Raw genomic sequence first — 24,973 nt, 5'->3', positions numbered from 1 at the left:
AATGATAGTTTTGAGCTTTTGAGCTCTTAAGAAAAATGAGAATTGAGCTCAATAGATTTGGTTCAATGAATTTTTGGCATTAAAAATTTGGAATCAAGAGATACTTAAGTTACTGGATCAAGGATTCCTAGTTCTTTCCTAATTTCATAAAATCTATCTTCACTTAAGGCCTTGGTAAAGATGTCAGCCAATTATTTTCCAGTACAAACATAATCAAGAATTATATCTTTATTTTGGACATGTTCTCTTATGAAATGATGCCTAATTTTAATATATTTTGATCTAGAATGCTGAATTAAATTTTTAGTTAGATTTATAGCACTGGTGTTATCACATCTTATGAGAGTTTCATTGAGTTTGATGCCAAAGTCTTCAAATTATTGCTTAATCCATAAGATTTGAGCACAACAACTTCCAACTGCAATGTATTCAGCTTCGACCGTAGATAGTGCTACCGAGTTTTGCTTCTTGCTAAACCAAGAGATTAAGTTAACTCTAAGAAATTGGCAAGTTCCACTAGTACTTTTTCTATCTAATCTACATCTAGCAAAATCGACATCTGAATATCCTATCAAGTCAATTGATGAGTCTTTAGAATATCATAGTCCTAGAATTTGTGTACCATTTAAATATCTAAGGATTCTTTTAACTGCATTCAAGTGAGATTCTTTCGGATTTGATTGAACGCGAGCACAAAGATAAATAATAAACATAATATCTGGTCTACTAGCAGTTAAATACAATAGAGAACTAATCATGCCTCTATAAAATTTTAAGTTTACATTTTTACCTCCTTCATCCTTATCAAGCTTACATGATGGGCTCATGGGTGTACCAATTGCTTTGGAGTTCTCCATTTTAAATCTTTTGAGTAGTTCTCTTGTGTACTTACTTTGGGTGATGAAGATTCCTTTTTTTATTTGTTTGATTTGGAGTCCGAGGAAGAATGTAAGTTCTCCCATCATGCTCATCTCGAACTCCCCCTGCATGAGCTTAGCAAAATCTTGACAAAGAGTTTCATTAGTAGATCCAAAAATAATGTCATCAACATATATTTGTATAACTAATATATCATTTTGATTTCTTTTAATGAAAAGGGTTGTGTCTACATTTTCTCTTGAAAAATCATTATTAAGCAGAAATTTGCTTAGCCTTTCATACCAAGCTCTAGGTGCTTGTTTCAAATCATATAATACTTTGTTTAATTTAAAAACATGATTAGAAAAAGTATGATTTTCAAAATCTGGAGGTTGTTCTACATAAACTTCTTCAGCAATATATTCATTTAGAAAAGTACTTTTGACATCCATTTGGAATAACTTAAAATTCATAAAGCAAGCATATGCAAGTAGAAGTCTAATTGCTTCTAATCTAGCAACAGATGCAAAGGTCTCATCAAAATCAATTTCTTCTTCTTGATTATAATCTTTTGCAACTAATCTCGCTTTATTTCTTATCACATTTTCATGTTCATCCAATTTATTCCTATATACCCATTTTGTGCCAATTATTGAATAATTTTTAGATCTTGAAACTAAAGTCCATACATTATTTCTTTCAAATTGATTAAGTTCTTCTTGCATTGCATTTATCAAATTATAATCTTTTTCAGCTTCATCTATGATTTTAGGTTCAAGATGAGAGACAAAAGCAAAATGATTGAATGCATCTCTAAGTGAAGAACGAGTTCTTACACCATGTGTAGGATCATCAATGATTAGTTTCTTAGTGTGATTGTGATCATACCTTCATTCTTTGGATAGATCATTTGTACCTAGAGGTTGTTCTTGTTGTTCTTCACCTTTCTCATCCTGTTTGTCTTCATGTTCTTCATCATCTTGAATGGTTGAGTCTTTTAAAGTGATCTCCTTCATCCTTTCTATAAGAGGATCTGCATCATCAATACCTTCATTCTTCCTTGAAGGAAGATCGTTAGTTTCACCAAAAATAATATGTATTGACTCCTCTACTATTAAAGTTCTTTTGTTGAAAACTCTAAAAGCTTTGCTAGAAGAGGAGTAACCAAGAAAAATCGCTTCATCGAATTTTACATCAAATTTTTTTAGTCTTTCTTTACCATTGTTCAAAATAAAACATCGACAATCAAAAACATAAAAATATGCAATGTTTGATTTTTTCTCTTTTCAAAGCTCATAAGGAGTTTTTTTTTAAATTGATCTAATTAAAGCACGATTTAATATGTAATATACCGTGTTAATTACTTCCGCCCAAAAATATCTTGGAAGGTTGCTTTCACATAGCATGATACGGGCCATTTCTTCAAGAGTTCTATTTTTTCTTTCTACTATCCCATTTTGTTGGGGTGTCCTAGGTACTGAAAAATTATGATCAATACCTTTTTCATCACAAAACTTTTCAAAATCTTGATTTTCAAATTCGGTTCCATGATCACTTCGAATATTTTGAATTGAAAAATCTTTTTCATTTGTGACTTTTCGATAAAATTTTGAGAAAACATGAAAAATTTCATCCTTATGTGCTAAAAAGAAGATCCATATAAAATAAGAGAAATCATCAATAATCACAAAACCATATCATTTTCCACCTAGACTAGTAGTTCTAGTGGGTCCAAATAAATCCATGTGCAATAGTTCTAATGGCCTAGAAGTTGAAACAATATTTTTAGATTTGAATGAGACTCATGTTTGTTTACCCATTTGGCATGCATCACAACTTCTATCCTTTTCAAAATTCAATTTGGATAAGCCGATAACCAATTCCTTTTTAATAAGTTTTGAGAGTGAATGCATGCTAATATGTGCAAGCCTACGATGCCAAAGCCAACTAGTCTCAGTAATCTTGACATTCAAGGCTACTAGGCACTGCATATTTATTTTGGAAAGATCATTCAAATCTACCATATAAACATTACCATGTCTATGCCCAACAAATTTAATACCTTCATCAATAGGATTAGCTACAATGCAAACTGAAGATTCAAAAATGACTTTGTATCCTTTATCACAAAATTGACTGATGCTTAATAAATTATGTTTTAAACCATCTACTAATAAAATATTTTTAATATACTTGGAGGGAGTGATACCAATGTTACCTAAATCGATGATCTTTCCTTTGCCATTATCTCCAAAGGTGACCATCCCTCCATTTTTAGCAATAAGTGTGATGAATTGAGATTCATCATCAGTCATATGTCTTGAGCACCCGCTATCAAGATACCATCTCCGGTTTGCTCCTTGGGATGCAAGACACACATATACACAAGAATCAAGTTTTGACTTTAGGTACCCAAGTTTTCTTGGAATTTTTTGGTTAGTTATAATGGTTTCTTTTGGAACCCATATTTTCTTTACATTGAAATTTTCAGATTTGTTAGAAAAATATGAATAGGATTTGTGTCCTATTCTACCACATTTAAAGCAAGTTATATTTGAAAACTTATTGTATGATGAGTTTACAAAGATATTTTTTAAAAATTTTTGTTTCTTTAAAGGATTATATCCAAGATCGGCTTTATCATAAATGGTCTTTTGATTGTCAAGTATCATGTGAAGTTTATTTGAACTTAAAGTGAATTTTTCAACCATTGATTTTAACTTGACAATCTCATTTTTTAAATTCAGATTTTTTTGAGATAGGATTGATTTTTCATTTAAAATACTCTCATTTTCTTTTAGTAAAGATTGATTTTTTTATTTTAATTCTTTGTTCTTTACCCCTAACTTCTTTAGTTCATCAATTAGGTTATAAAACACTTCATGAAGTTCTTCAAAGGTAAAGTCAATAGGAGTTTCAGTATTTACCTCATTTTCATGTGTCATAAGGTACAAGTTGGCTTGTTCATTTGAGTCTTCTTCTTCCGAACTTGACTCATCACTTCCGCTCCATGTAGCCATCATGGCCTTCTTCTTATACTTCTTGGGATCCTTCTTCAATTGTGGGCATTCAGACTTAAAGTGTCCCAATTTCTTGCATTCATAACAAATAAGAGGTTGCTCCTTATCCTTCTCTTTGCTATGTTCTCCTTTTGTAGGTGGCTTCTTCCTCATTCCTTATTTTCTTTTCTTCAAGAACTTCTTAAACCTTCTAATAATGAGGGCCATTTCTTCATCTTGCTCTTCATTTTCTGTATCATCAGATTCTTCATCAGGTTGAGTAGTGGATTTGAGGATGATTATCCTCTTCTTTTTGACATCTTCTTCTTGGTATTGTATCATGCTTAGCTCGTAAGTCATCAGTGATCCTAGAAGCTCCTTCAAAGATAAGATATTCAGATCTTTGGCTTCTTGGATTGCGGTCACTTTGGCCTCCTAAATCCTTGGTAAAGACCTAAGAATCTTTCTTACGAGATCACTGTTAGAATAAGACTTATCAAGACTTTTTAGACTATTAATAATATCAGTAAAACGAGTAAACATCTCAGTTATTAATTCATCATGCTCCATTTTAAAAAGTTCATATTTATGCACAAGCATGTTGATTTTTGATTCCTTCACTTGATTAGTTCCTTCATGAGTTACTTCTAATCTATCTCATATTTTCTTAGCTGACATGCATGTTGAAATACGATTAAATTCATTAGCATCTAGAGCACAATACAAAACATTCATGGCTTTAGCATTTAATTGAGCCATTTTCTTATCAACCTCATCCCATTCTTTTTCGGATTTGATTGATTCCACACCATCAATTATTTTAGTGGGTGTATGTGGTCCATTTACTATGATACTCCACATATCATAGTCAAGTGTTTGAATAAAGATTTTCATCTGAGCTTTTTAATAGGTATAATTTGACTCATTAAAAAATGGAGGTCGGTTTGTGGACTGCCCCTCGGCTAGTGAAGTGCCAACTTGAGTTGCCATAGATCTTTAGCTCTTGATGGTTAAATCAAAGTAGGGCTAGAGCACCGTGCTCTAATACCACTTATTGTCCAGCTATGCAATCCAAGAGGAGGGTGAATTAGGTTTTTAAAAATTTAAAGTTAATTTACAACTATGAGAATTTTATAACAATAAGCAGGATAAATGTGGAGTGGAGAGTGAAATTTATGCAAGGTGTAGAAGCTAGATGCAAGAATGCAAGAAAATAAGAAAATTTAAAAGGAGAGCAAGTAAGCACAACACAAACAAGAAGATTTAAAGTGGTTCGGTGCCAACCTTGCACCTACGTCCACTCTCCAAACTCCTACTTGAGAATTTAAATCCACTAAACCGTATTCAACCCGAATACAACATCGGAACCTCCGACTCTAGCTATTCCAAGCTAGAAAACTTATTTCTCGGGTACAAGCCAATCCAATACAATCCGATTCAAGGTTCGGATCAACCTTTCCATATTTTGGAATTCTTCCAAAATAAAATATCAACTCAAAATAGAGTATAGTAGTTAATCACACAGAAATACAGATGTAGCTCCTTTAATGAGCAAATAAAACTTTAAATACACTTTACATAATAAGAACGAAGCTCTTCTGATTTTTCTCAAGGTGGTTGAAGACTTGAATGAGCTCTTGAGGGGTTGGTGAACTTGAAATAAAAGCTGCTTGAACTTTTAAGACGGCTCTTGCTTAGGGTTGAAATGAATGCTTGAAGAACCTTTTCAAAACCTTGTTGATTCCCTCCTTTAAGTGTCTTTTATAACTTCAAATAATGGTGGAGAGTAATTTAGGCTGAAATAGAGCCGTTGGAGCATATTAAATGGGCATTAAATACAGTCAAAATGAGCTGAAAACTAGCCGTTGTAGAATTTTTTCGTCACAGGGGTCGACTCATAGGGTCGACTCATGCTCATGAGTCGACTCATGGGGTCGACTTCTGTGGCACAGATCAGAAAATGGCTGTTCTGTAATTTTGGCCTACACAGCAGCAGAGATCGACTCATAGGGTCGACTCATGCTCAGGGATCGACTTATGGGGTCGACTCACAGAGTGTGCCAGCCAAAGAATTCTGTGTGTCGTTCAGCCCCTTTTGCCATGAGTCGACTCATGGGGTCGACTCAAATATATAAACATGATTTTCTTTCAAAATACATATTCAAAAATATTAAAATTACCTCCAATAGATTACAAATCTTGTATTCTTGCTCTTGAGGCTTTCGAATCAAAACTTGATAAAATTACGATTTTGCTCCTGAAATACAATAATTTTTTTTTCAAGCCAAAATCATTAGTCACCCCCTCAAATGCTTTGTAATCATCAAAATCAATTCAAGGAGCAACAGATGTTTTAAGGAATCTCGGCATCGTGATTGTGGAGTCAGTATCAAAAAAAAGTATTGTAGGACATCATCGTCTTCGACATATGCATCGAAGAAAACAAGCCAGCAAAGAAATTATTATTTAAGCTAATAAAGAAGTTATGCTATTTAATTATTGATTCGATAAGTTATTATATATTACTATTATTACAGCAATGATGGCAATAGCTACCATGATATTTCACGACATCGATAAATTCAATATTATTGAAAGGGATTTTGCCATGAAGAAAAATATTGAGATTCATTGTCAAGTCCTAATCTAATTGAGATTTTTTTTAATTAATTATTAGTTTCAATAATTTTAAAATTTTATTTAATTAGTTTTTTAAAAATTTTTAAAATTTTTGTATCAAAAAAAATTTTTAGAATTTGTATTTTAGTAGATTTTAGTTTTTGAACTATCGTAGAAGTCAACATTTCACACATGTGATATTCTGTTTAAAAAAAATTTGGCATCTCTTTTGGTGTAAAAAAATATATGAAAAGAAAAAAAAAATATTTTTTTATTTTGAAGCCTTCTTTACGAGGCATCTTTGTAAAAGGAGTCAAGCTCATCATTTGATTTTTATTCTCTTTTAAGTTAATCTATTTTTTTCTATCTATTTTTTTTTCTATAATTATTTTTTTATAATTTTTATAAATATTTTTTTATATTTAATATTTATTTTCAATTTTAGACCGGCACAGTCGATCAAATCCGCAGCATGTTATTTTATAGTCAAGAACCTACCTGATCAAATTGAGATGCTCAAGAACCAACATGATCAAATTGAGATGCTCGTTGGCAGGCTGCCACGTGTCCCACCCTTTCTGCCTCCGCTATCCTATTCCCCTGGTGGTATCAGCTCCAAATCTAGATTGGAACCTCCTGTGCACCATCTCCTCAAACAATCTTTGGCTTCTCCTGTAACTTTGGAGATGTGGATTCATGGCCAGCCATAATAACAGTGGTGAGGTCTCCAACTCCTTGAGGAAGGTAAGGTGGAGGTGGTTGGTGGTGAGTTGGATATTGTCGTATAGAAGAGGTCGAGATTGGAGAGGGTAGCTTGAAGGTGGCAGAAGCAGTCATTGTAGCAACTGGCCATCTACTGGAGCACCAGGATGATCTGGTGCTTCTGCATCTCAAACCAGTGGCTAGGAATCCTTTCGGCCAACTCTGGAGTCGATTCGTCATCGTCGAAGGAGTAGCACAAGTAGACCATCGCCTCCGTCGAGTTCTGGGATGTTGACAGATTGATCTCTCCCTTCATTTCTACCCCATGAATCCTTACAATCTCTCGTCGCCACGAATTTCATCAGAATAAGAAGAAAATTGAAACAATCTTGATGAATTCACAAATCGAGATCTGGTTTTCTCTGAGTTCTAGCTTGGATTTTTGCGGCCAAATTGCTTTTGATCACAATAATTTGGGAAAATAGTACTATGATCAGAGATGAATTAGTAGATCGTGAGAAAACCCTAGTATCAGAGGAGTAATTCAAATTGATCGCCATGAGACTGGGTTGAAAGGAGCTTACCTTTAAGGTAGTGTAGCACCGTCGACTCGAAGATCCCTGCAAGTGGCAGAGCGAGTAGTTGGAAACGAAGGGAAGAGATCGAGGATGTAAAATGCATGAAGGGATGACAATAGATCAGGTATGGATTAAATTGATCAATATCCATACCTGATCAGTAATTAAAAATTTTATATTTATAACTATCTTATATCTGTTTCGGATGGGATCAGATTGGACCAAGTAGATATACATGTTAGATTAGATAAGAAATTTATTATGTAAGTACTATAAAGTAATTATAATTTAAAAAAAAATAAATTAAAATTATATCGGATCAAATTTGAATCTGAATATATCATTGTCTGAATCCACTTTATATTTTTTCAAAACCCATACCCACCCCATGTTTTAATCAAATACCCGATAGGCTAGCTAAAATTACCATCTCTAATGAAGAAGACTTACTTACCTCTTAGTTTCAAGAAAATGATAGATCAGCGGCGTTGGGGGATTAATAGCAGATAAACCAATTATTATCTAATATAAATGATTATAACCCCCTTCCCCTTCAAGCTTTCGTAGCTCAGTTGGTTAGAGCACACGTTTAGTAAGCGGGAGGTCTTGAGTTCACTCTCAACGAAAGCAAGTTGGTTAGTTTTTAGCAACTCTTAAAAAATATAGCACTTTATCTTTCATGTTTCGCAAAAATTTTAAATAATGGAAAGAAAAATTCCACAGCCAAGTCGGTTAGAACTCACTCAGCTACTAGCATCCTGATATTCCCAATTACAAAGGTTTAGAAAACTCAATTTAGTTGAACATTTCAGAGAAGACGGTAGATTACTGAACTTTATTCAGACTTTACAGTCCAATACAAATTAAATAGTATGCCGACAAGAATAAACAGCGTGATACAGCAATGCTTAATGATCACTTGGGACATGAATGAGATTTTTGGCTTTTACACTTAATTTTAAGCTGGAGAACTTCAGCTGGACTTGTCACGGAGGGACCTTGTTAACGTTCGAAGCCGGGAAAGCTCTATCCATGAGCTCTGGAACAGTCAGCTTCAGATCGAAAGTAATTCTCTGGAGTACGTAACATAACGTTGTCACATCCTGCATTGCTCTGTGTGCAGGCCCAACTAAAGGGATGTCGTAGTGCTCACGTAGTGCCTTCAGTGACAAAGAGGTCAGCTTTGATCCTGCAACAAATAGAAATGGCAAAGTTTAGCATGCTTGAGATGATGATATGTACCTTTGTTTTAGTACTTTCTCTATCCGAATTACAATAATTAGAAGCTAAAAAAATGATGACATATATCACAGAAAATACCCTGGAAATCAGAGATGCTGATTGTGCAAATTAACTGAATTCAACCAGTTCAATTGTCATGCATAACCATAAGGTTTGCCGCATATCAATTGCTCCACTGGAAGTCTATACTTGGAGTTAAACCAGCTCTAAATTAATGTAGTCCTATGTCAGAATCAGGTTTAGATTTGGCAAAATTAGGTCGTTTTAAGACATCGATTTGAGTCCGATCAAGCATGAACCAACCATCGAGGAAATTCATTTCTTTTATGATTAGCAAACCCATTACCTGCCGGTCAATTTTGTCAAGAATTGACAGAAAGTTTGCCAATTTCTGGTTTCATTCCACCTACTAACACCTGATTCCAGTTAAATCACAGCTCAAAAACTGAAGTAGCTAGTGCTCGCTTCTGTTTCCTTCTGTTTTCTTCGACTTGTCATTTTTTAGGCAACTATGTACTAAAACGACCCCAAAAATGATCTAGGCAACATAAGAGGCCAGAAGAGATGAATTGACTAGGAACCATAGGAGTAATACAATCATAACATGTTCACAGAGAAGAAAGAGCAACTTGATCAAAGCTTCACAAAAATTAAACACTCGGAAGTTATGCAGATCAGGTTTTCTGTTCTTCATACCCAAAAGAACTTCAGGGAGCTATAAGACCATCTGGTTTTTAACAGTTAAAACAGTGATCTCAGACCTGAACAGTTCTATATTTCCACTTGAGATTACTTATGTATAGGAAAGAGAAACTGAAGAAAAGAGGCCGTGGTTGGTATCCCATTCTTATGCAGCATAACAAAGATAAATTATAAGGAGAACCAGAGAGACCTAGTTAAATAAGAGCAACTACATAAATCAGATGTGATGTCTCCACGTGGTTAAGGCAGATCTAATAAACCTCTTTTATGCAGTATAAAGAAGAATACTTGCAAAGACCTACTTAAATAAGAGCAACTATATAACTCAGTTACTGTGAAATCTCCATGTGTTCAGGCAGATTTAACCAGGAAATCAGAAAAAAAGGGCTTCCTAGAAATTCATAAAATTTGTAGCTAAGCCAAAAGCAAATAGCTGGATAAGGCTTGATAGTTAAGGTTATCATCAAGGTTTGCTATACTGTATCGAACCGGATGGTACGGGGCGTATCATACCATACTAGTTTGGTACTGGTATATGCAGTGTGGTGGGCATACCGATATTTAATACGCTGAACTGGCCCCGCACCGACACAGTAATAAGTTGGCATCACTATAGGGCTCGGTACCGGCACAGCAAACCTTGTTTATCATGTTTCACTGGCCATACATAGTGACTTTGAAGTTCCTCATAGTTACATTATTAAAATACTAAAGGAATATAGCTCTTTGCAATTGACGCTCCTTTTCTGTGTATGCATTGTGTGTGATCTCGAGTGGCAGTAGCTTTAGAAAGATTACCATAGAAACCAAGAAAATTCATATAACTGAAAATAACCAAGACAAACCAAGCAGTAGACAGGCATTAGGCTTACCATACAAAACAGAATACAAGAAACAATTACCTACCATCTGGCTTGACTAGTTGGCGTGCAAGAGGAAGTGTGTCCACGAACAGCCAATCTGCAGGAACATCCTCAGAACAACGTTGGAATTCATTGATAACGAAAGGTACATCAAACCGGCGCCCATTGTGAGCAACCCATAGAACTGGTTTGCCAGCCATTTGGCGGCTCCTAACATATTGCAGTAGGATTGGAACCAATTCCCTAAACCTATTGTAAAACCAGGAAGGTAATGTTCAGGAACCACAACTAGGTATAATACAAATGAATACATGAGAAGAACTTGATGACCAAAATAAGTAAATATACATCACAAAACTTAAAAAGCAAGATATATGCTTGCTCATGCTGGATGAAACTCCAGGGCCAATCCCCTTGCAACAAAGCAACAGCAAGAATCATTGTCCCAGATTATATGCAGTATCCCCAAATTGCAATAAAATTAGAGCAATTTTCACGTCAATCCTCAACTCTTCTTTTTCCTCTTACAGAATTACCTTTTCTCTGATTCAGATTTTACAGCATGTCATTTTATATTTTAATGCTATATGTCATAAGCAGGCCTTATTTACCATCACAAACACCTTAAATCAGATGGAAAGGGCATCTCTCTCTCTCACTCGCTCTCCCAGAAAATAGAACCAGACCTTTTAGATTTTAACATCAACAAAAAAGAGCAGTGCATGATTCAAATAAAAGTAGTTTTAAAAGCTCTTTGTGTAGAATCATGGTATTAAATAAGTTCATGAAGCTCCAGTTATTGTATTTAAATTTATTCATCATCCAACTTAGGAGCTCCAACTACAAATACAAGGGCCCATTTAATGAGGCTTGTGAACCCCATGATGAACCATGAAGACTAAGGAGAAGAAAAGAAAGCTAGAAAATTCAGTATGTAGAGGAACCATACCTTGGGACATCAGGCCTGTTGACCATGCAAGAGCTAATGCCATGAACATCTGTGTTCAGTACAACTTTTTCAGGATTTACAAGGGTTTGGAATGTACTATTCTTTCCCCCTATGAGATCACGAAGTGCAAACTCAATAATTCTTCCATCTCGGCGGCTGAATCCAGTAGTCTCAATATCAAACACAAGAATGGTTGCAGGCCGGTCAATGATGACTTTGTTGTCAGCAATCTTTTCTTGGAGATCATAACACTGAATGGCTTTAAATTCATGAAGCTGCGATTGGCTTGTATTAATATTTGTTGATGATCCGACAGTTCCATCATGAAGTTTCAGATTGATGCTGCTTGATTTACTGCCCTGCGATTTCCAATTCCTCCCTTCTGATCTTGTCGTGAAAGATCGTGGGTTGCATCTTCCGGCATCAAGCACCTTTCCAGGAATAAATTCAGTATGAAGCCTAAACAATTTAAAACAACAATTGCTCCCAAGACTGTTCCTTATTTGATGAAAATTTCCCGACCAAATAGCAGCTAAGGACATTCTGTGAAGACGGTGGATCCAGCATCAAGAATCTAGTGTCACAGAAATTCATATGAAACTTGCCCCCATGTTGGTTTTTAAAAACTAAAAAGAGACAAGATCATGACAGAGTATAGACTGTGCTTCAAGGTCACAGGCTTTGATCCTGAAAATGCAAGCATAAAAAGATTAATGTGAATTTCTGACCTGAGATTTATTTATACAAAAATCTGGCAGCAGAATTAGAACCCGAAAATTTTCCAAGGATTTATAAATTTTCTATAGTTTTGATTAATTTTCTATTGCAAAAATGTTTGCCTTTCCCAGATCTCATATTATATTATATTCTTTTCAGGATTTGGAGTTGCATCTTCCAATATAACATAAACAAATTTATCAATGATGCATACACAAAAATCCTAATTCATAATGATCAAAGTCATCTACTGTTTGTCTATATAGGCTGAGGTATTTCTTGCACGCTATAGCATTGGATGACCCAAAAAAACATTTCGTGCCAACTTAGAAACAGACCCAGATTCATATCAAATCAATTATGCCACCATGAATAAATATTCACAAATAAGTCAGAATCATACAAAACATATAAAACCAAAAGTACCTCGCACCATGGATTGAACACTAATAAGAATACGGCCTAGGAAGAAGATCAACAGAGAGCAAGTCTTTTAAGATGACTTCTACAACAAAAGGAGGAGGCAGTTCATTAAGGAATGCAGTGATATATAAGGCAAGACGTATTAATAACATAGAAGGAGATGGTATCACCAACATGCAAGAAGAACAAGTTGCCTATTTGACTCCTTAATGATAATGCTCTATTGTTGCTCCCAAAAAGAACTTAAACAGAAATAAAAAAATGCAAATTGTCTCACTTTGAGTTAAATCATACATCAAAAGTCAGCCCCTAAAGATCCAGCATTGTCTGTTTACTCATTTATTTCCATATGGTGTGGCAGCACAACAACAGTTTCTTTTCTGTAAGGTCAAATTGAGCAAGTAAACAGAAGATCATTCATAACAAAGTGGATGAACCAATACTGTGAGTTATGGTATCTTACACATATTAAACAGAAGCACTTCAATTCTTTGCGTTCAAAACACACATTAGACTTAGAGAATTAAACACTGGTACAATTCTGTTATAGTATTGTCAAAATCAAAGTAAGGATAGGTCAACTACAAATGACACTAGCTAAACATTTGATCTATCAGCTTTCTGCTTGATGAAATTCCACACATTCAATAAAATGCAAAGGCATTGCAGTGATTTCATCAACATTTTCTAAGAGAGTTCAAACCACAAAAGTAAGGACATCAAGTATAATTTTCTCATGGACATCATCAAAACTGAGGGGGGGATCATACCCATTGTATAAATACTGCATTATACTTAACTAGATTCCTCACTCCACCAAATAAACCACAAAATTTCCACAAGCGACCTTAGAACATTCCATGCATCCATAATATTCACCAAGCAAACATAGCAAAAGCAGAAGGCAAAAAAAGTAACAATAAAAACAAAAACAAAAAAGGTTCAGTCTTGGATCTCATTGAAAGCCTCCATAATCACCATCAAAATTCGAAACTTAATAAAAAAAGGAAAAGAAAATATCACAAGCACTAGCAAAAACAAATTCATTGCATCCATATTACATGTTTGACGATATTACTCAAAGAGAAACATCATTTGCTGCCCAAATTCCTTCACCTACATGCATGCAAATGATCGACTTCAAATATACAAGCGTAAGCAGCAATAAAACATCAGACTGAGCGCTGACCATCAGCTTAAACAAAGAAACTGAAAACATGGGAAAAAGGCTTAAAGATATCAGGAATACCTGGAGAGGATTACTTGGGTGAGAAAGTTGATAGAAATAGCTGTGGAGTAGGAGGGTGGAAGAAGAAAGGTATCAAGTAAAATTGGCGGTTTTTGGTGTGTGGTCGTTACCGAAGCCTTTGAAAGGGTAAAACAAGAAGGGAAAGTGGGAGACGGTTCTATCTGGGCAAAACGGGTGGAGACAGGAGAAAGAAGCGGAGCAAGGGGAGAAAATGGTGCCCTCTTTTCTCGGATCATGCGCCTGGGTCTTCCAGCCGGAGCCGTGAAGCAACCCCAAGCGCAAACACCGTTGGCGAAGTAAAATATGCGTATCAAACTCTTATCGGCCTTCCCGCGGCGTGGCCGTGGATTCGCATCTCAAGTGGGCGATTCCAGACATGATAGGGCTGATGGCATGGATGGAGCGGCCGGTGGCACGGCCTTGCGTGGAGGACTGTCCTTGAGAGATGGATCCGATCTGAATCCATCGATTCTTGGATTTGTGTCAGGATTTTTTTTTTTTTTTTTTTTTATGTGATGTTATCATGTGTGGAGTTAAAAATAGATTTGCGACGGTGCCCAAACATTAGCTGCTTTAATTAGGATCCAATCTAAATCCCTAGATTTATGGGTCATGTGATCATGTGTGGAGTCGAAATAAATCTGTAATTGTGCCAAAATTTTTTGAGTCAGAATTTGAGTCTCATAAACACATTTGATTCCAGGACATGTAGAAACCCAGATCAAAGGAGGGCAGGACTGGAGCCCAATTCATTGATCGTTTGAACCAACCTCCAATAACTTTGCCAATTATGCTAGTTGGTACTCTAAGAAATGAAGCATTACTAAATCACACATTAAGATTTAGATTGATATTTTGAATTGAATCCAACGCATCCAACTCAAACCAGAAACTAACAATTTCTCTAATATATGGCATACATTTTTTTTATGAATTTTATTGATTTTACTTTATAATTATTATACAAGTATCAAGGTATAGAGATTATCAAATACTAATCCTTATTTTGGACTTGAAAGAAACATCCAATCTTAATCTTGAATTAAAAGAGCATGTATCAATATTATTAGCAGCTCCCTAACAAGACTAGACTCCGGGTTTAGAGATTTCTGGGTCCGAACCGACCCAATAGCACCACTGATTGGATGGCTGGATGGTACGATTAAGGAGCGGTTGTTACTTGTTAGGTTATGTGATCTATTTGATGACTTAGACAAGTTAAAAGGTGTTCGGCTTGGTGGGGCCGCATAATGGACCAGAACAAAAACTGTAGCAACTTTTCTGGATGAGATGGCTATCTGACACTTTGTGGTAGGGATGAACATCAGGCAAGCCTGGACCAAGGATATCTCTAGTTTCAAAACGATTTACTTCCACAACCTAACCTGCCCAATCCTGGAAGCCCACAATTTGTCCACATGCACGCTAACTAGGAAGAAACTTTGAATATATTATAGAATAAATTATAAAAACCTTCTCAAAATTAGAAGAAAATTACATTTACATTTAACAGCTTAAAAAAATTTATACTTATCCCCTTTGAAATTTATTTCTATCCAAAACTTTAATTCATAACTTAATGAAATATTAGCTAAATTATTAACTATAAATGGAACCAAATATCACATGAGAAAAATTTCAGAAAAACCACCAAAACAATGTCAAGTGATATAACAACCAGCTGAGGATATAAGGAAATATATGCATCATCCTCCACATTTAAGGATAATTTTGAGTTTTTATACGAGGTAAACTGTTTCACTAATGTCGTTAATTTAATTGGATGTAATGTAGATTTTACAAATTATTAAAAGTCTATTTGGATGATTGGACCAAAAATCTCATGAGATTTATGGATTCAGCCAATACAATTAGGAAAAATAAACTTGTATTAGACTTATTTTCAGCAACACCTAGAGCCTGCAGGATGGGCCGGCCTAAATCCAATGGAGAGGAAAAAGATTTGGGCAGGTCATTTTTCCTTTCTATGGGATTTGGGTCAATCCATTCTAGAAGTCCTTAGGTTTTTGTCTAAACAAGCTTAGTCCAAATTGATTTTCTTATTTGTGCTGATCCAATCTCGAAAATCATAGAAGTTTTTAAGCTTAGACATCCAAATAAGTTTTGAGTGTAAGTGCAATAAACCTAAAAATTAGGATGGATTTTGTAATTTATACTCAATTATAAAGGGCTCTTTAATAAATTTAAAATAAATATCATGTTTACCGATTAATTTTGTATACAAAATTATGCAAATATGAAATTTATTTGTAAATCTGCTCATTTTTTGACCATGTTGCTATATGCAAAGCCAAAATCTTTGTATCTACACAATAATATCTAATACAACAAAAATCTTAGGCAAGAAAGTTCAAAAATAGTTTCATAATTTTTTCCGATCCCACACTCACACGCTTCCCACACCGCAGCTGCCAGCAAAACTCAAAAAGGTACAAATCTAGGAAATAGCTAAAGCCGCTTGCCTCCTTTTTCAGCAATTATCATATTTTTAAAAGTTGGACTAGAGGTTAGGTGCCCCTGGTTAAGTTCATCGAGCACTTTCTTTTTACACGTCGGATCTTTTATATAATAACAAGAATATTGCAATCAGAAATTTATAAGCTAGTTGCTTTCTCATATAAAAAGAGTTAACGCATGGATATCAGCATAATTTTAGATCTACAACTGAGACAAAATCCTCTCCGGAAGAATATCAACCGGTCTTTAAGCAAGCAAGCAGAAAAGTTATACATATTTGTTTAAAAAACTAAAATTAATTTTTTTAATATTGCAGAAATTGCTAATGCATTTGCTTGATAACTTAGAGGGCAATTTGAGGATAGCAAGGAATATGTCAGCATTTAGTTTGACTGACGATCATTTACTCACTTTCTAGTCTATCCCATATTTAAACTCCTGGTTTGAAATAATTGACCCAAACAAATCTAATGGAGGAGTGAGCTATTTTTTTTACTAGCATAATTCGACCCTCGAACCAAGAAGTAACTCACTACTTTTACATTTATTGATAATTTTTTGATGAAAAAAATGTATGGAGGATAGAAGACCCCAAAATGGTCTCGACTCAAAGAGAAACAATTAAATCCACGACCTCGAATGGTAACTGATCTCGAGTTCGAACATCAATCGATCATTCGATGGATCGAAAGGATCGAATAACTTTGGATTTAACTGAGATCCTACCTCGACTCTATACGGATGAGGTTATCGACACCTCTCATCCATCTGATTCTGGATGCTAAAAAATAGAGGCCAAAGAGATATCAATCGCTTTTGAAAAGGGTTGGGGTGAGTCCGCTAGCCCTAATGCGAGGCAACCTCCTGAACTTGTGTATAAATTATGTCAGCTGGATGGAAAACTTAAAACAACATATGGGGCCCCAATAGAGGGGAGGTTCTCAGAAGCTTTGCAGCTCCTTCCCAACATCTTGAATACTATCCCACTCATTGTTGTCGACTCCAGGAGACAGGTCGATGAAGTCAAAGAGCTGATCGAAATAGCCAAAGAGCATGTGCTGGCTGCGCTTGAAGATGGAGGTCAAAAGAAAAGAAATTATGAAGAAGGTGGCAGCGATTTTCACCAACTGCAAACTTCAGAAAATTCATATGAGGTTAGTGTTTGCTAGTGCCATGACCACCTGCTTCAAGGGAGGGAACTACAGTACTCCAACCAGCTCTGCGAGGATGCTTGATCTGAAGAACAGCCCAACCGAGACTGAAGTGAAAAAGGCTGGACAAGCGCTACGTGCAGGCATGTGATACTAGGAAAGATGCAAGCCAGCTGAATTTTGATTTCAGAAATTCCTTTATTGTTTGTGGGGCAACTTTTGTTCCAATTTACCGAGGGCAGAAGGATGCATCCTGCCTTGTGGTGGGGCACGCTTTATTCCAGCCACTGAAGAGCTAATTTGTGCCTTATCTTAGGTTGCGAACAATCAATCAAGGTTACCGGCAATTTAACATGAGATCATCGTATTATTGTGTTTGGTATGTTTTTAAGTGACAATCTGAATTGCTTTGAAGGGAGATGGCTATCTAAATTACTATATATTTATTAATATTATCATAATTTTTTGAATAAAAATATCTTTAAAAAAATTACTGTATAAATCATCCTTTTCATCTTTTTCTTTCCGTGAGGAATGTGTTGTCTCTGTGAGCACCGATCGATGGTGCTCGTCCCAATGAACCACCTTGAGCCGACGGTGCTCGTACCAGCGAGTGATGGAGCTGGATGAGATGGTGATGGGGTGCGAACCTGAGAATGCCCTACTCTTATGGGTGGCGGATGAGACTCTGACGAGAGCGGAGTTGAAGACGAACAGGTCCGAAGGGGTGGGGTGCAGAGGGCCGCGGGGGGTGCGGGGTGCGAGTTCGCAGGGAGGGTCAGAGGGTGGGAGAAGGTGCGGATGGTCAGAGGACGGTGCCGAAGGCACGACGGACGGGATGCCATGGAGGGTAGGGTGCGCAGAACAGCTGGAGGCCACCGGGGGTGGGAGGGAGGGGTGTGGCTTGCGGAGGAAGGAGAAGGAACAGAAAAAAATAAAAATATAAAAATATAAAAATATAAAAATATTAAAAAATAATAAAAAATTTTTAATTTTTTTCATAATAATAATAATAATAGCCACTGAATCATTTATTTTGATAATAAATAATTTTTATCATTAAAAAATTAAATAAATAGTTTAATTATTTTTAAATTTTAATATATCAAAAAAATTAAATTTTTTAATATATATTATGTAGATTGATCTGACTAAGAATTTGGATCACTAGTTCTACTAAATATATATTAAAATATTAAACTAATAATTTGATTTAAAAATATTTTAAAAATTTGATGTTACGTTATCAGTAATCTGATTGTCATACCAAATATGTCAATCAAGATTCTCAATAATTTTACTGCAACTACACCTGCATATACCAAATACAGTAATCAATATTACTGACAATTTAAGAGTGGTAATCTATCCTACAGATAATCTAAATTATTTTTTTAAATTATCTGACGGTGCACCAAACACAATCTTAGAGTTTTGTCTTGGTCTGAAATATCAATTGATCAAGTAGAAAGTAATACAATGAGATACATGATAATTAAATATTGTTATCTTTTTTCCTTCTTTCTTTTCCTTTTTTTGGGGGATGGGTGGGGAGGGGGGCTTTTGGAATATTGGTCAGGTAAAAAGCAAAGCAATAAGAAACGTGGAACTGTTGCCGTCTGTTTTTTCTTTCGGTTCCACTGGTTCTTTGAGCCATATAGGTTCCTTCGATGTAGGCTATTTGCGCAGAGAAGGCTCATTTGATTTAGAGATGGAATGAGGAATACATTTATTTAGTCTTTCGCGAAATGAAACTTGTTTAAAGTTCCTTATGAAGACATGTTTAGAGCATGTTACGAGTCTTGTTCAAACACAATATATATTTTGTCTGAACTTCTTTTATGCTGGAATGATTAAAAGATGGCCGAAACATAAAATGAAATCATGGCTTATTAATTTTGTCAGGAAATAAAGGGAAGTGATACTGGCGATTTTCATTCAGGTTTCACTCCAAGAAGTAGATTCCGCCACGCTGCCTCCACGAAACAACACAAAACTAAATTCCTTTGCTTTGTGCAGTAAATTAGTTACTGCTTCATGCATGAAATAGATACTTATATTAGCCAGTTCAAGTGAAACTTCTAAATTACATGGCTTTTGTTTCAATCAGAACAACTTGTGTAAGTGGCTCCCCAAGGTCCAATATATTAAGCTTGTGGATTCTTGAGCCTGGGCCTGACCTGAAGTAACTGGGCTGTGTACCTTTCCATTGCTCTAGGTTAGTCGAGTGTACACTTAACAGTAGAGGTTATGTGCCAATCCGTTCTTATTTTGATTTTCTGGCTTCATATCTATTATCTCTTAGCTTGACAAATAGATGTAGAGTTTCGTTTCCCAACAACAATGAAAAAAAAAGGTTGAACTTAAATTTGGATATGCATAGTTTGTGTTATTGGGGCTCATGCCTCCCATAGCCTGAACTTCCTTGATATCGAATGTTGGGTTCTGCAACTCTGATTAATTAGGCTGTCTTTTTTTTTTTTTTCTTTCCTCTTTCTGCTGAAAAAATTAGCTAGGAACTTAGAAAAGGAAAACATAGAAGTTGAAAGTTGAAACATATTGGACTTATGCTTAGGTGTTTTTGTGATGGCCAAATATCTATCAGTCGCAAGTCATCAATTTCTATTAATCAAATGCTGCAACTTGGGATTATTAAAGGCAACAACTATTTACTTTGAAGTTTTCTTGTGGAAAATGACAGAAAAAGATAAAGAAAAGGACCAATAATTTATGTTTAAATTATAAAGAACATTGCTATGATTTCAAATGCTGCGACAAATATTTCTCTTAATCCCACCTATTCATAATGAATGCTGAGACTTGGTGGATGGACCACTAGGTAGAGGATGCTTATGTCATCATGGAAGATTGCATAAGTTTTAGATACATCATTGATCAAGAGTATATATTTCTTCTATCACAACCATAATCATAACGACTAATTTGGAATCCTTGACTTGAAATTCCTAAACACATCACAAGGGATTCTAGAATGAAGTATAATTTTCTCAAGCAAACTCATATGAGAACACTGCCACAATTAATTCAATTATTAACATATATTTAGTTGAAATAGGGATCATATTAAGTCACAAACTCATATAAGAATAGTGCCACAATTAATTCAATTATTAACATATATTTAGTCGAAAGAGGGATCATATTAAGTCATATAACTGGATATTATGAGAAATCTTGGAGCTAATTTTGAATAGGCTTGCTTCAGGCATGGTCCAAAATTTTGGAAACTCTTGGGAGCTTGGTAGATAATCAATCGGGCCCGGCCTATATCTCAACCCTAAATGAAGTTGACTCCCGAGTTCGGGGCCATCCTAAAACATATTTCTTTCCCTTAGGGCTAGCCCACTGAAAAAATATTCTGAATCTGGATGAGTTGGGCTTTTCTCCAACTGACACTTCAGAAGCTCAGCTTCGATGAGGAGTGGATTCATTGGGTCTTAGACTACATCGAGTGCCTGAGCTTCGCTATCCTCATCAATGGTACCCGAACGAAAATTTTTGTCTCTTCTGTGAGCCTCCATCAAGGTTGTCCTCTCTCTCTCTACCTATTCATTTTGTGTGTTGATGTATTATCCAGGACGTTGCGAGCTGTGGTTCAGAGTCAGACCTTGGGCCGTACTGGCCTGCCTTGGATGTCCACCTGCTTTCACACTTTTTTTTTGTAGACAACTACCACCTCATTGGGCATGCCTCTGTCTGAAATGCGGAGCGCTTCGTATCCATTGTCAAGCCCTTCTGCCGGACGTCAGGATAGTTGGTCAATATTCAGAAGTCTGCTGTCATCTTTAGCCCGTGGATGAAGGCCCATGACAGATTGATGATCAGGCAGATGCTGGGGATTTCGAAGCAGTTTGGGTCGCTGACCTATCTCAGAGTTTTGATCACAGAGCGTCGTTTACGGTGGGCTGAATGTAGACCCTTAGAGTAGCAGATTCAGGAGCATCTTCAGAGATGGCAGGCCACCGCCCTCTCCTTCATGGGCAAGACACCTTGATGAGATCAATGTTAAGCTCTATACTAATTTATTTATTGGCCCACACGGTTGTTCCCGTTACTTGTGTCAAGGGGCTGAAGCAGCAGTTTTGTAACATCCTATGGGAATCTGGCTGTGACCATCATCGGATCCATCTGCTGTCCTAGGAGGTGGTATGTCAGCTCATGCGGAATGGTGGCCTGGAGATCCATCCTTATTGATGAGGAGGGTGGCTCTGCTTGCCAGACATGCAATCAGATTTTTGATCCAGTTGGATTGCTTGTGGAGCACAGTGATGAGAGCTCGCCGTGGTGGGTGGAGCCATAGGACTACCATCCACCTGCCCGGGGCTGCTCTTTCATCTGGTGCGAGATTTATGCTCGAGGGTCTGATGTTATGAATCAGATCCGATACTTGATGGATGATGGTCGTTCGGTGGGGGTGATCCGGGATGCTTAGATTTCGAGCATTTCTTTATCTCGTTGGTCGATTCTTGTTAGCATCGAGGTGGAGGATCACATAAGGATGTCTGACCTCATCATTATTTATACTTTTAGTTGGAGAGCATAGGAGATCATCCGGCTCTTTGGGTAGCCACTGGCGGAGAGGATCCTTACCATCCCGATTCCTGTACATCCCATACAAGATATGAGGGTCTGGGGACATTCTTACTGCTTGAGCATTCCATTGAGGGACTTTTTTCGATTGTACAGCCTGATGCCCTCTAAACGGATTGAGACTATCTGGATTTGGAGAGTTGCCGCTCATTCGAAGGTTCGAATTTTTTTTCTAAAAACTTGCTTGGGACCGCCTCCCTACTCGAATACTTCTCAAAGAGAGGGGCATGGAGGTTCAGCCTGTGTGTTCGGTCTATGGCATAGAGGATGAGTCTGCGAAGCATGCTGTCTTGCGATGCCCTAAGGCAAAGATCATTTAGAGACAGACGGGCAGTTCCTCATGGAGGCGAGTACTGATCATCCTTGGTTGATTTCTTTCCTTAGCTTGATCCGTCAGAGTGTGGTTGATCGGACGGCTATGGATGGTGGGCGGATGGTTTATATTGTTTATCAGATTTGGCTGTCTCGAAACAGCCTTGTGTTTGATGGTGAAGTGATTCATGCTCATCGGATTCTTGAGAGAGCAGTCTGTTTAGCTCAGGAGTACTACCACTTTGACATTACCACTCCATCCCTAGACACAACCGGACTCTGGATCTCCCTAGCAGCAACCCATAGGGTTTTATCCATTTCTTAGGAGCCCCCACCTCCGAGTTTGTCAAGGTGAATTTTGATGGTAGTGTTCGAGCTGGGAGGACGGTGCGGGCTTTATCATCCGCAGCCCAGATGGCAGACTTTTGGTGGCTGGTGGATCTCACCTTTTTGAGCCTTCAATTTCGATGATGAAGCTTCGTACAGTTTGGATGGGTGTCACCTTTGCCAGATAGCAACTTCATGCGGAGAGAATTTTCCTAGAGGGTGACTTTGCTATTATTAGCTCTTAGATTCAGGGAGATGCCATGCAGTTTGAGGTTCATCCGCTCATCCAGGATGTCTGGACTGTCCTTCGCCGAACTGTTGCGGTGTGAGTCCAGCATGTCTTCCAAAAAGCGAATACTGTAGCAGATTGGGTGGCAGCTTTTGTTGTTGACCATTCCGATGACTGGCTATGGAGGTCTAGTGATAATTGCTTGCAGACCCTGTGAGATTTTGTGTATTTTGATTTTTTGAGCTACTCTCGCACTAGATTGGAGTGACCACCCATTTTGTACCCGTCCCTCTCCAAAAAAAAAAATATTCTGAATACTTGTAAACATATGCCTAGTCCAGCTTATAATCCAATGTTTTTTATAGTAGTACTAGTCCAACCCATGAATCTTATGAAATTTTGAATCCAATCATCCAAACATACCTTAAAAGATTTTTTATTCCTTCATTACTGAAATGTATTTAATATGTCTTAGAGTAAATTTGCAACCCGAAGCCCGTCTCACCAATGAAATTGGAATGATGTAGAGAAGTTAGAGTGGTTCCTGCACCGGGACAACATGCAAACTGTTTTGAGATCTTTGATTGGATGAGGTTGGGTTTAAAGCTAATTGGCATCGAACATCTCACTCAATGACATGAACAAATCTCAAGTAATGCTCCAACTTTTTTAATTTACTGAAAAATAGTAGTCTTTGCGATACTCATCCACATAGAGAATTGACAATCTTTATATTATTGCCAATTGCTTCTGTTATTTGATTTGTTGCATCTTTCTTCCATGAAAAGTTTATGATAATTTCATGCAAGGAAATGCACATTTCAATGCTCGACCATTTTTCGCCTCTCTTTTGTCTTTCCATATTCAAATGGGAAAATCCCTACATACATCCATCATGTGAAACCGACTAACGCTTATGGATCTTGGATTCGACTTTGAGATATGTGGTAACGGCATGTAGGTAAATTGCACACGAAAAGTTCATCGAGTTCAAAATCATAACTTTAATTGCAATCAACCAAAAGATTGTGTTTGTCAACAAATTATATGCACCTAAATATGCTACTCTGGGGTCCAAGAGTTTTTAATGAGCTTTAATTGACGTTTATAGTATATGCTTAAGCCTACTTTATGGGGTCTCTTTCAAATGACAGCCAATTAAGTGCATGCATTCAGCATTGCTCCTTTATTTTCTGTTTAATATATACAATCATCAAAGTTCTACGACATCCCAAGTGAACCCAATACTTGATATTTTTTCACAACAAGTTTCCAACTACCATTGCGTGATGGAACCCTTGCGCGGTTGGAATGAGTCAAATAGAAAAGAGCTCCAATTAAGTAAGTGATGAGGTAATTCATGTGGGCTTCCATCCATGCAACCTTGTCCATTCTAAAATAAGGACAGAGGGCCGACGACGAGATAGGCTCCGTCTATACTTAAGAGATGACGTCATGCAGAGCAATTAAAAAAAAGCTCATTCCAAGTACTACTTTACAAGTTCCGTGTCCCACTGTCTTTAGAAGCGTGGGACCTTTTTATTTGTAACTTGTATGGGAGGTCGGATGGGAGGGAGCAGCAAGTCCACTTCCAGCTTCTCACAGCTTGCTTCGGCGAAGAATCTCATTAACGGGACAGGTTTTAGGTTCCATTTGTGTTGGAGGTGAAAAAAAAGAGTTCGGCTGATGGGTGTGTGGGCTTATTTGGCTTCATGTTGTCCTGATTTTTTTCTTAATTTTTAAAATAAAATGGATAAATTAAACTATTCAAGCGTAGATATATCCATAGGAATAAAAGGACAAAATATTTGACAATTGAATAGGAAAGTTTGTTGAAGAATCTCATAATATAGTTCTAATGTGGTGTGCCATATAGATGTTATCCAATCAGCTACATTATTAACTTTTTCATATATATATATATATATATATATATATATGCACGCACGCGCACACACTTATAT

General features: G+C 36.6%; 1 protein-coding gene and 2 pseudogenes across 8 annotated transcripts; 1 reads left to right on the top strand and 2 right to left on the bottom strand.

Annotated features, from left to right (window-relative positions):
• Positions 1-7,008: 7,008 nt before the first annotated feature.
• LOC140857952 (uncharacterized) lies at positions 7,009-7,524 on the bottom strand (annotated as a pseudogene).
• A 1,038-nt stretch (positions 7,525-8,562) lies between these two features.
• Positions 8,563-14,338, bottom strand: LOC105032805 (exonuclease DPD1, chloroplastic/mitochondrial). 8 transcript variants are annotated; one of them, XM_010907370.4, is made up of 5 exons: positions 13,902-14,331; positions 12,656-12,734; positions 11,513-12,199; positions 10,607-10,812; positions 8,563-8,945 (listed from the first exon to the last, which is right to left on the bottom strand). In XM_010907370.4, exons 3-5 carry the CDS (start codon positions 12,052-12,054, stop codon positions 8,743-8,745), a joined length of 951 nt encoding a protein of 316 aa, XP_010905672.1. In that variant the 5' UTR covers positions 12,055-12,199; positions 12,656-12,734; positions 13,902-14,331; the 3' UTR covers positions 8,563-8,742. The 8 variants fall into 8 exon arrangements, with proteins under 8 accessions (XP_010905672.1, XP_010905675.1, XP_010905673.1 ...); XM_010907373.4 differs by having other exon boundaries at positions 12,663-12,734; XM_010907371.4 differs by having other exon boundaries at positions 12,656-12,731.
• Positions 14,339-16,556: 2,218 nt separating this feature from the next.
• Positions 16,557-17,846, top strand: LOC140857951 (coatomer subunit alpha-3-like; annotated as a pseudogene).
• Positions 17,847-24,973: the final 7,127 nt, after the last annotated feature.

Source organism: Elaeis guineensis, chromosome 5 (genome assembly GCF_000442705.2).
Source record: "Elaeis guineensis isolate ETL-2024a chromosome 5, EG11, whole genome shotgun sequence".
Classification (NCBI taxonomy): Eukaryota; Viridiplantae; Streptophyta; class Magnoliopsida; order Arecales; family Arecaceae; genus Elaeis; species Elaeis guineensis.
The sequence above is the reverse complement of the archived record's forward strand: the minus strand, read 5'-3'. Positions and strand labels throughout refer to the sequence as shown.

Coding starts and splice junctions, on each gene's coding strand:
- LOC105032805 (XM_010907370.4), bottom strand. CDS start 12,054: ATGTCCTTAGCTGCTATTTGGTCGGGAAATTTTCATCAAATAAGGAAC. Junction 10,813..11,512: donor AACAGGCCTGATGTCCCAAG/GTATGGTTCCTC, acceptor GTTTTACAATAG/GTTTAGGGAATTGGTTCCAA. Junction 8,946..10,606: donor CCAACTAGTCAAGCCAGATG/GTAGGTAATTGT, acceptor TATTTGTTGCAG/GATCAAAGCTGACCTCTTTG.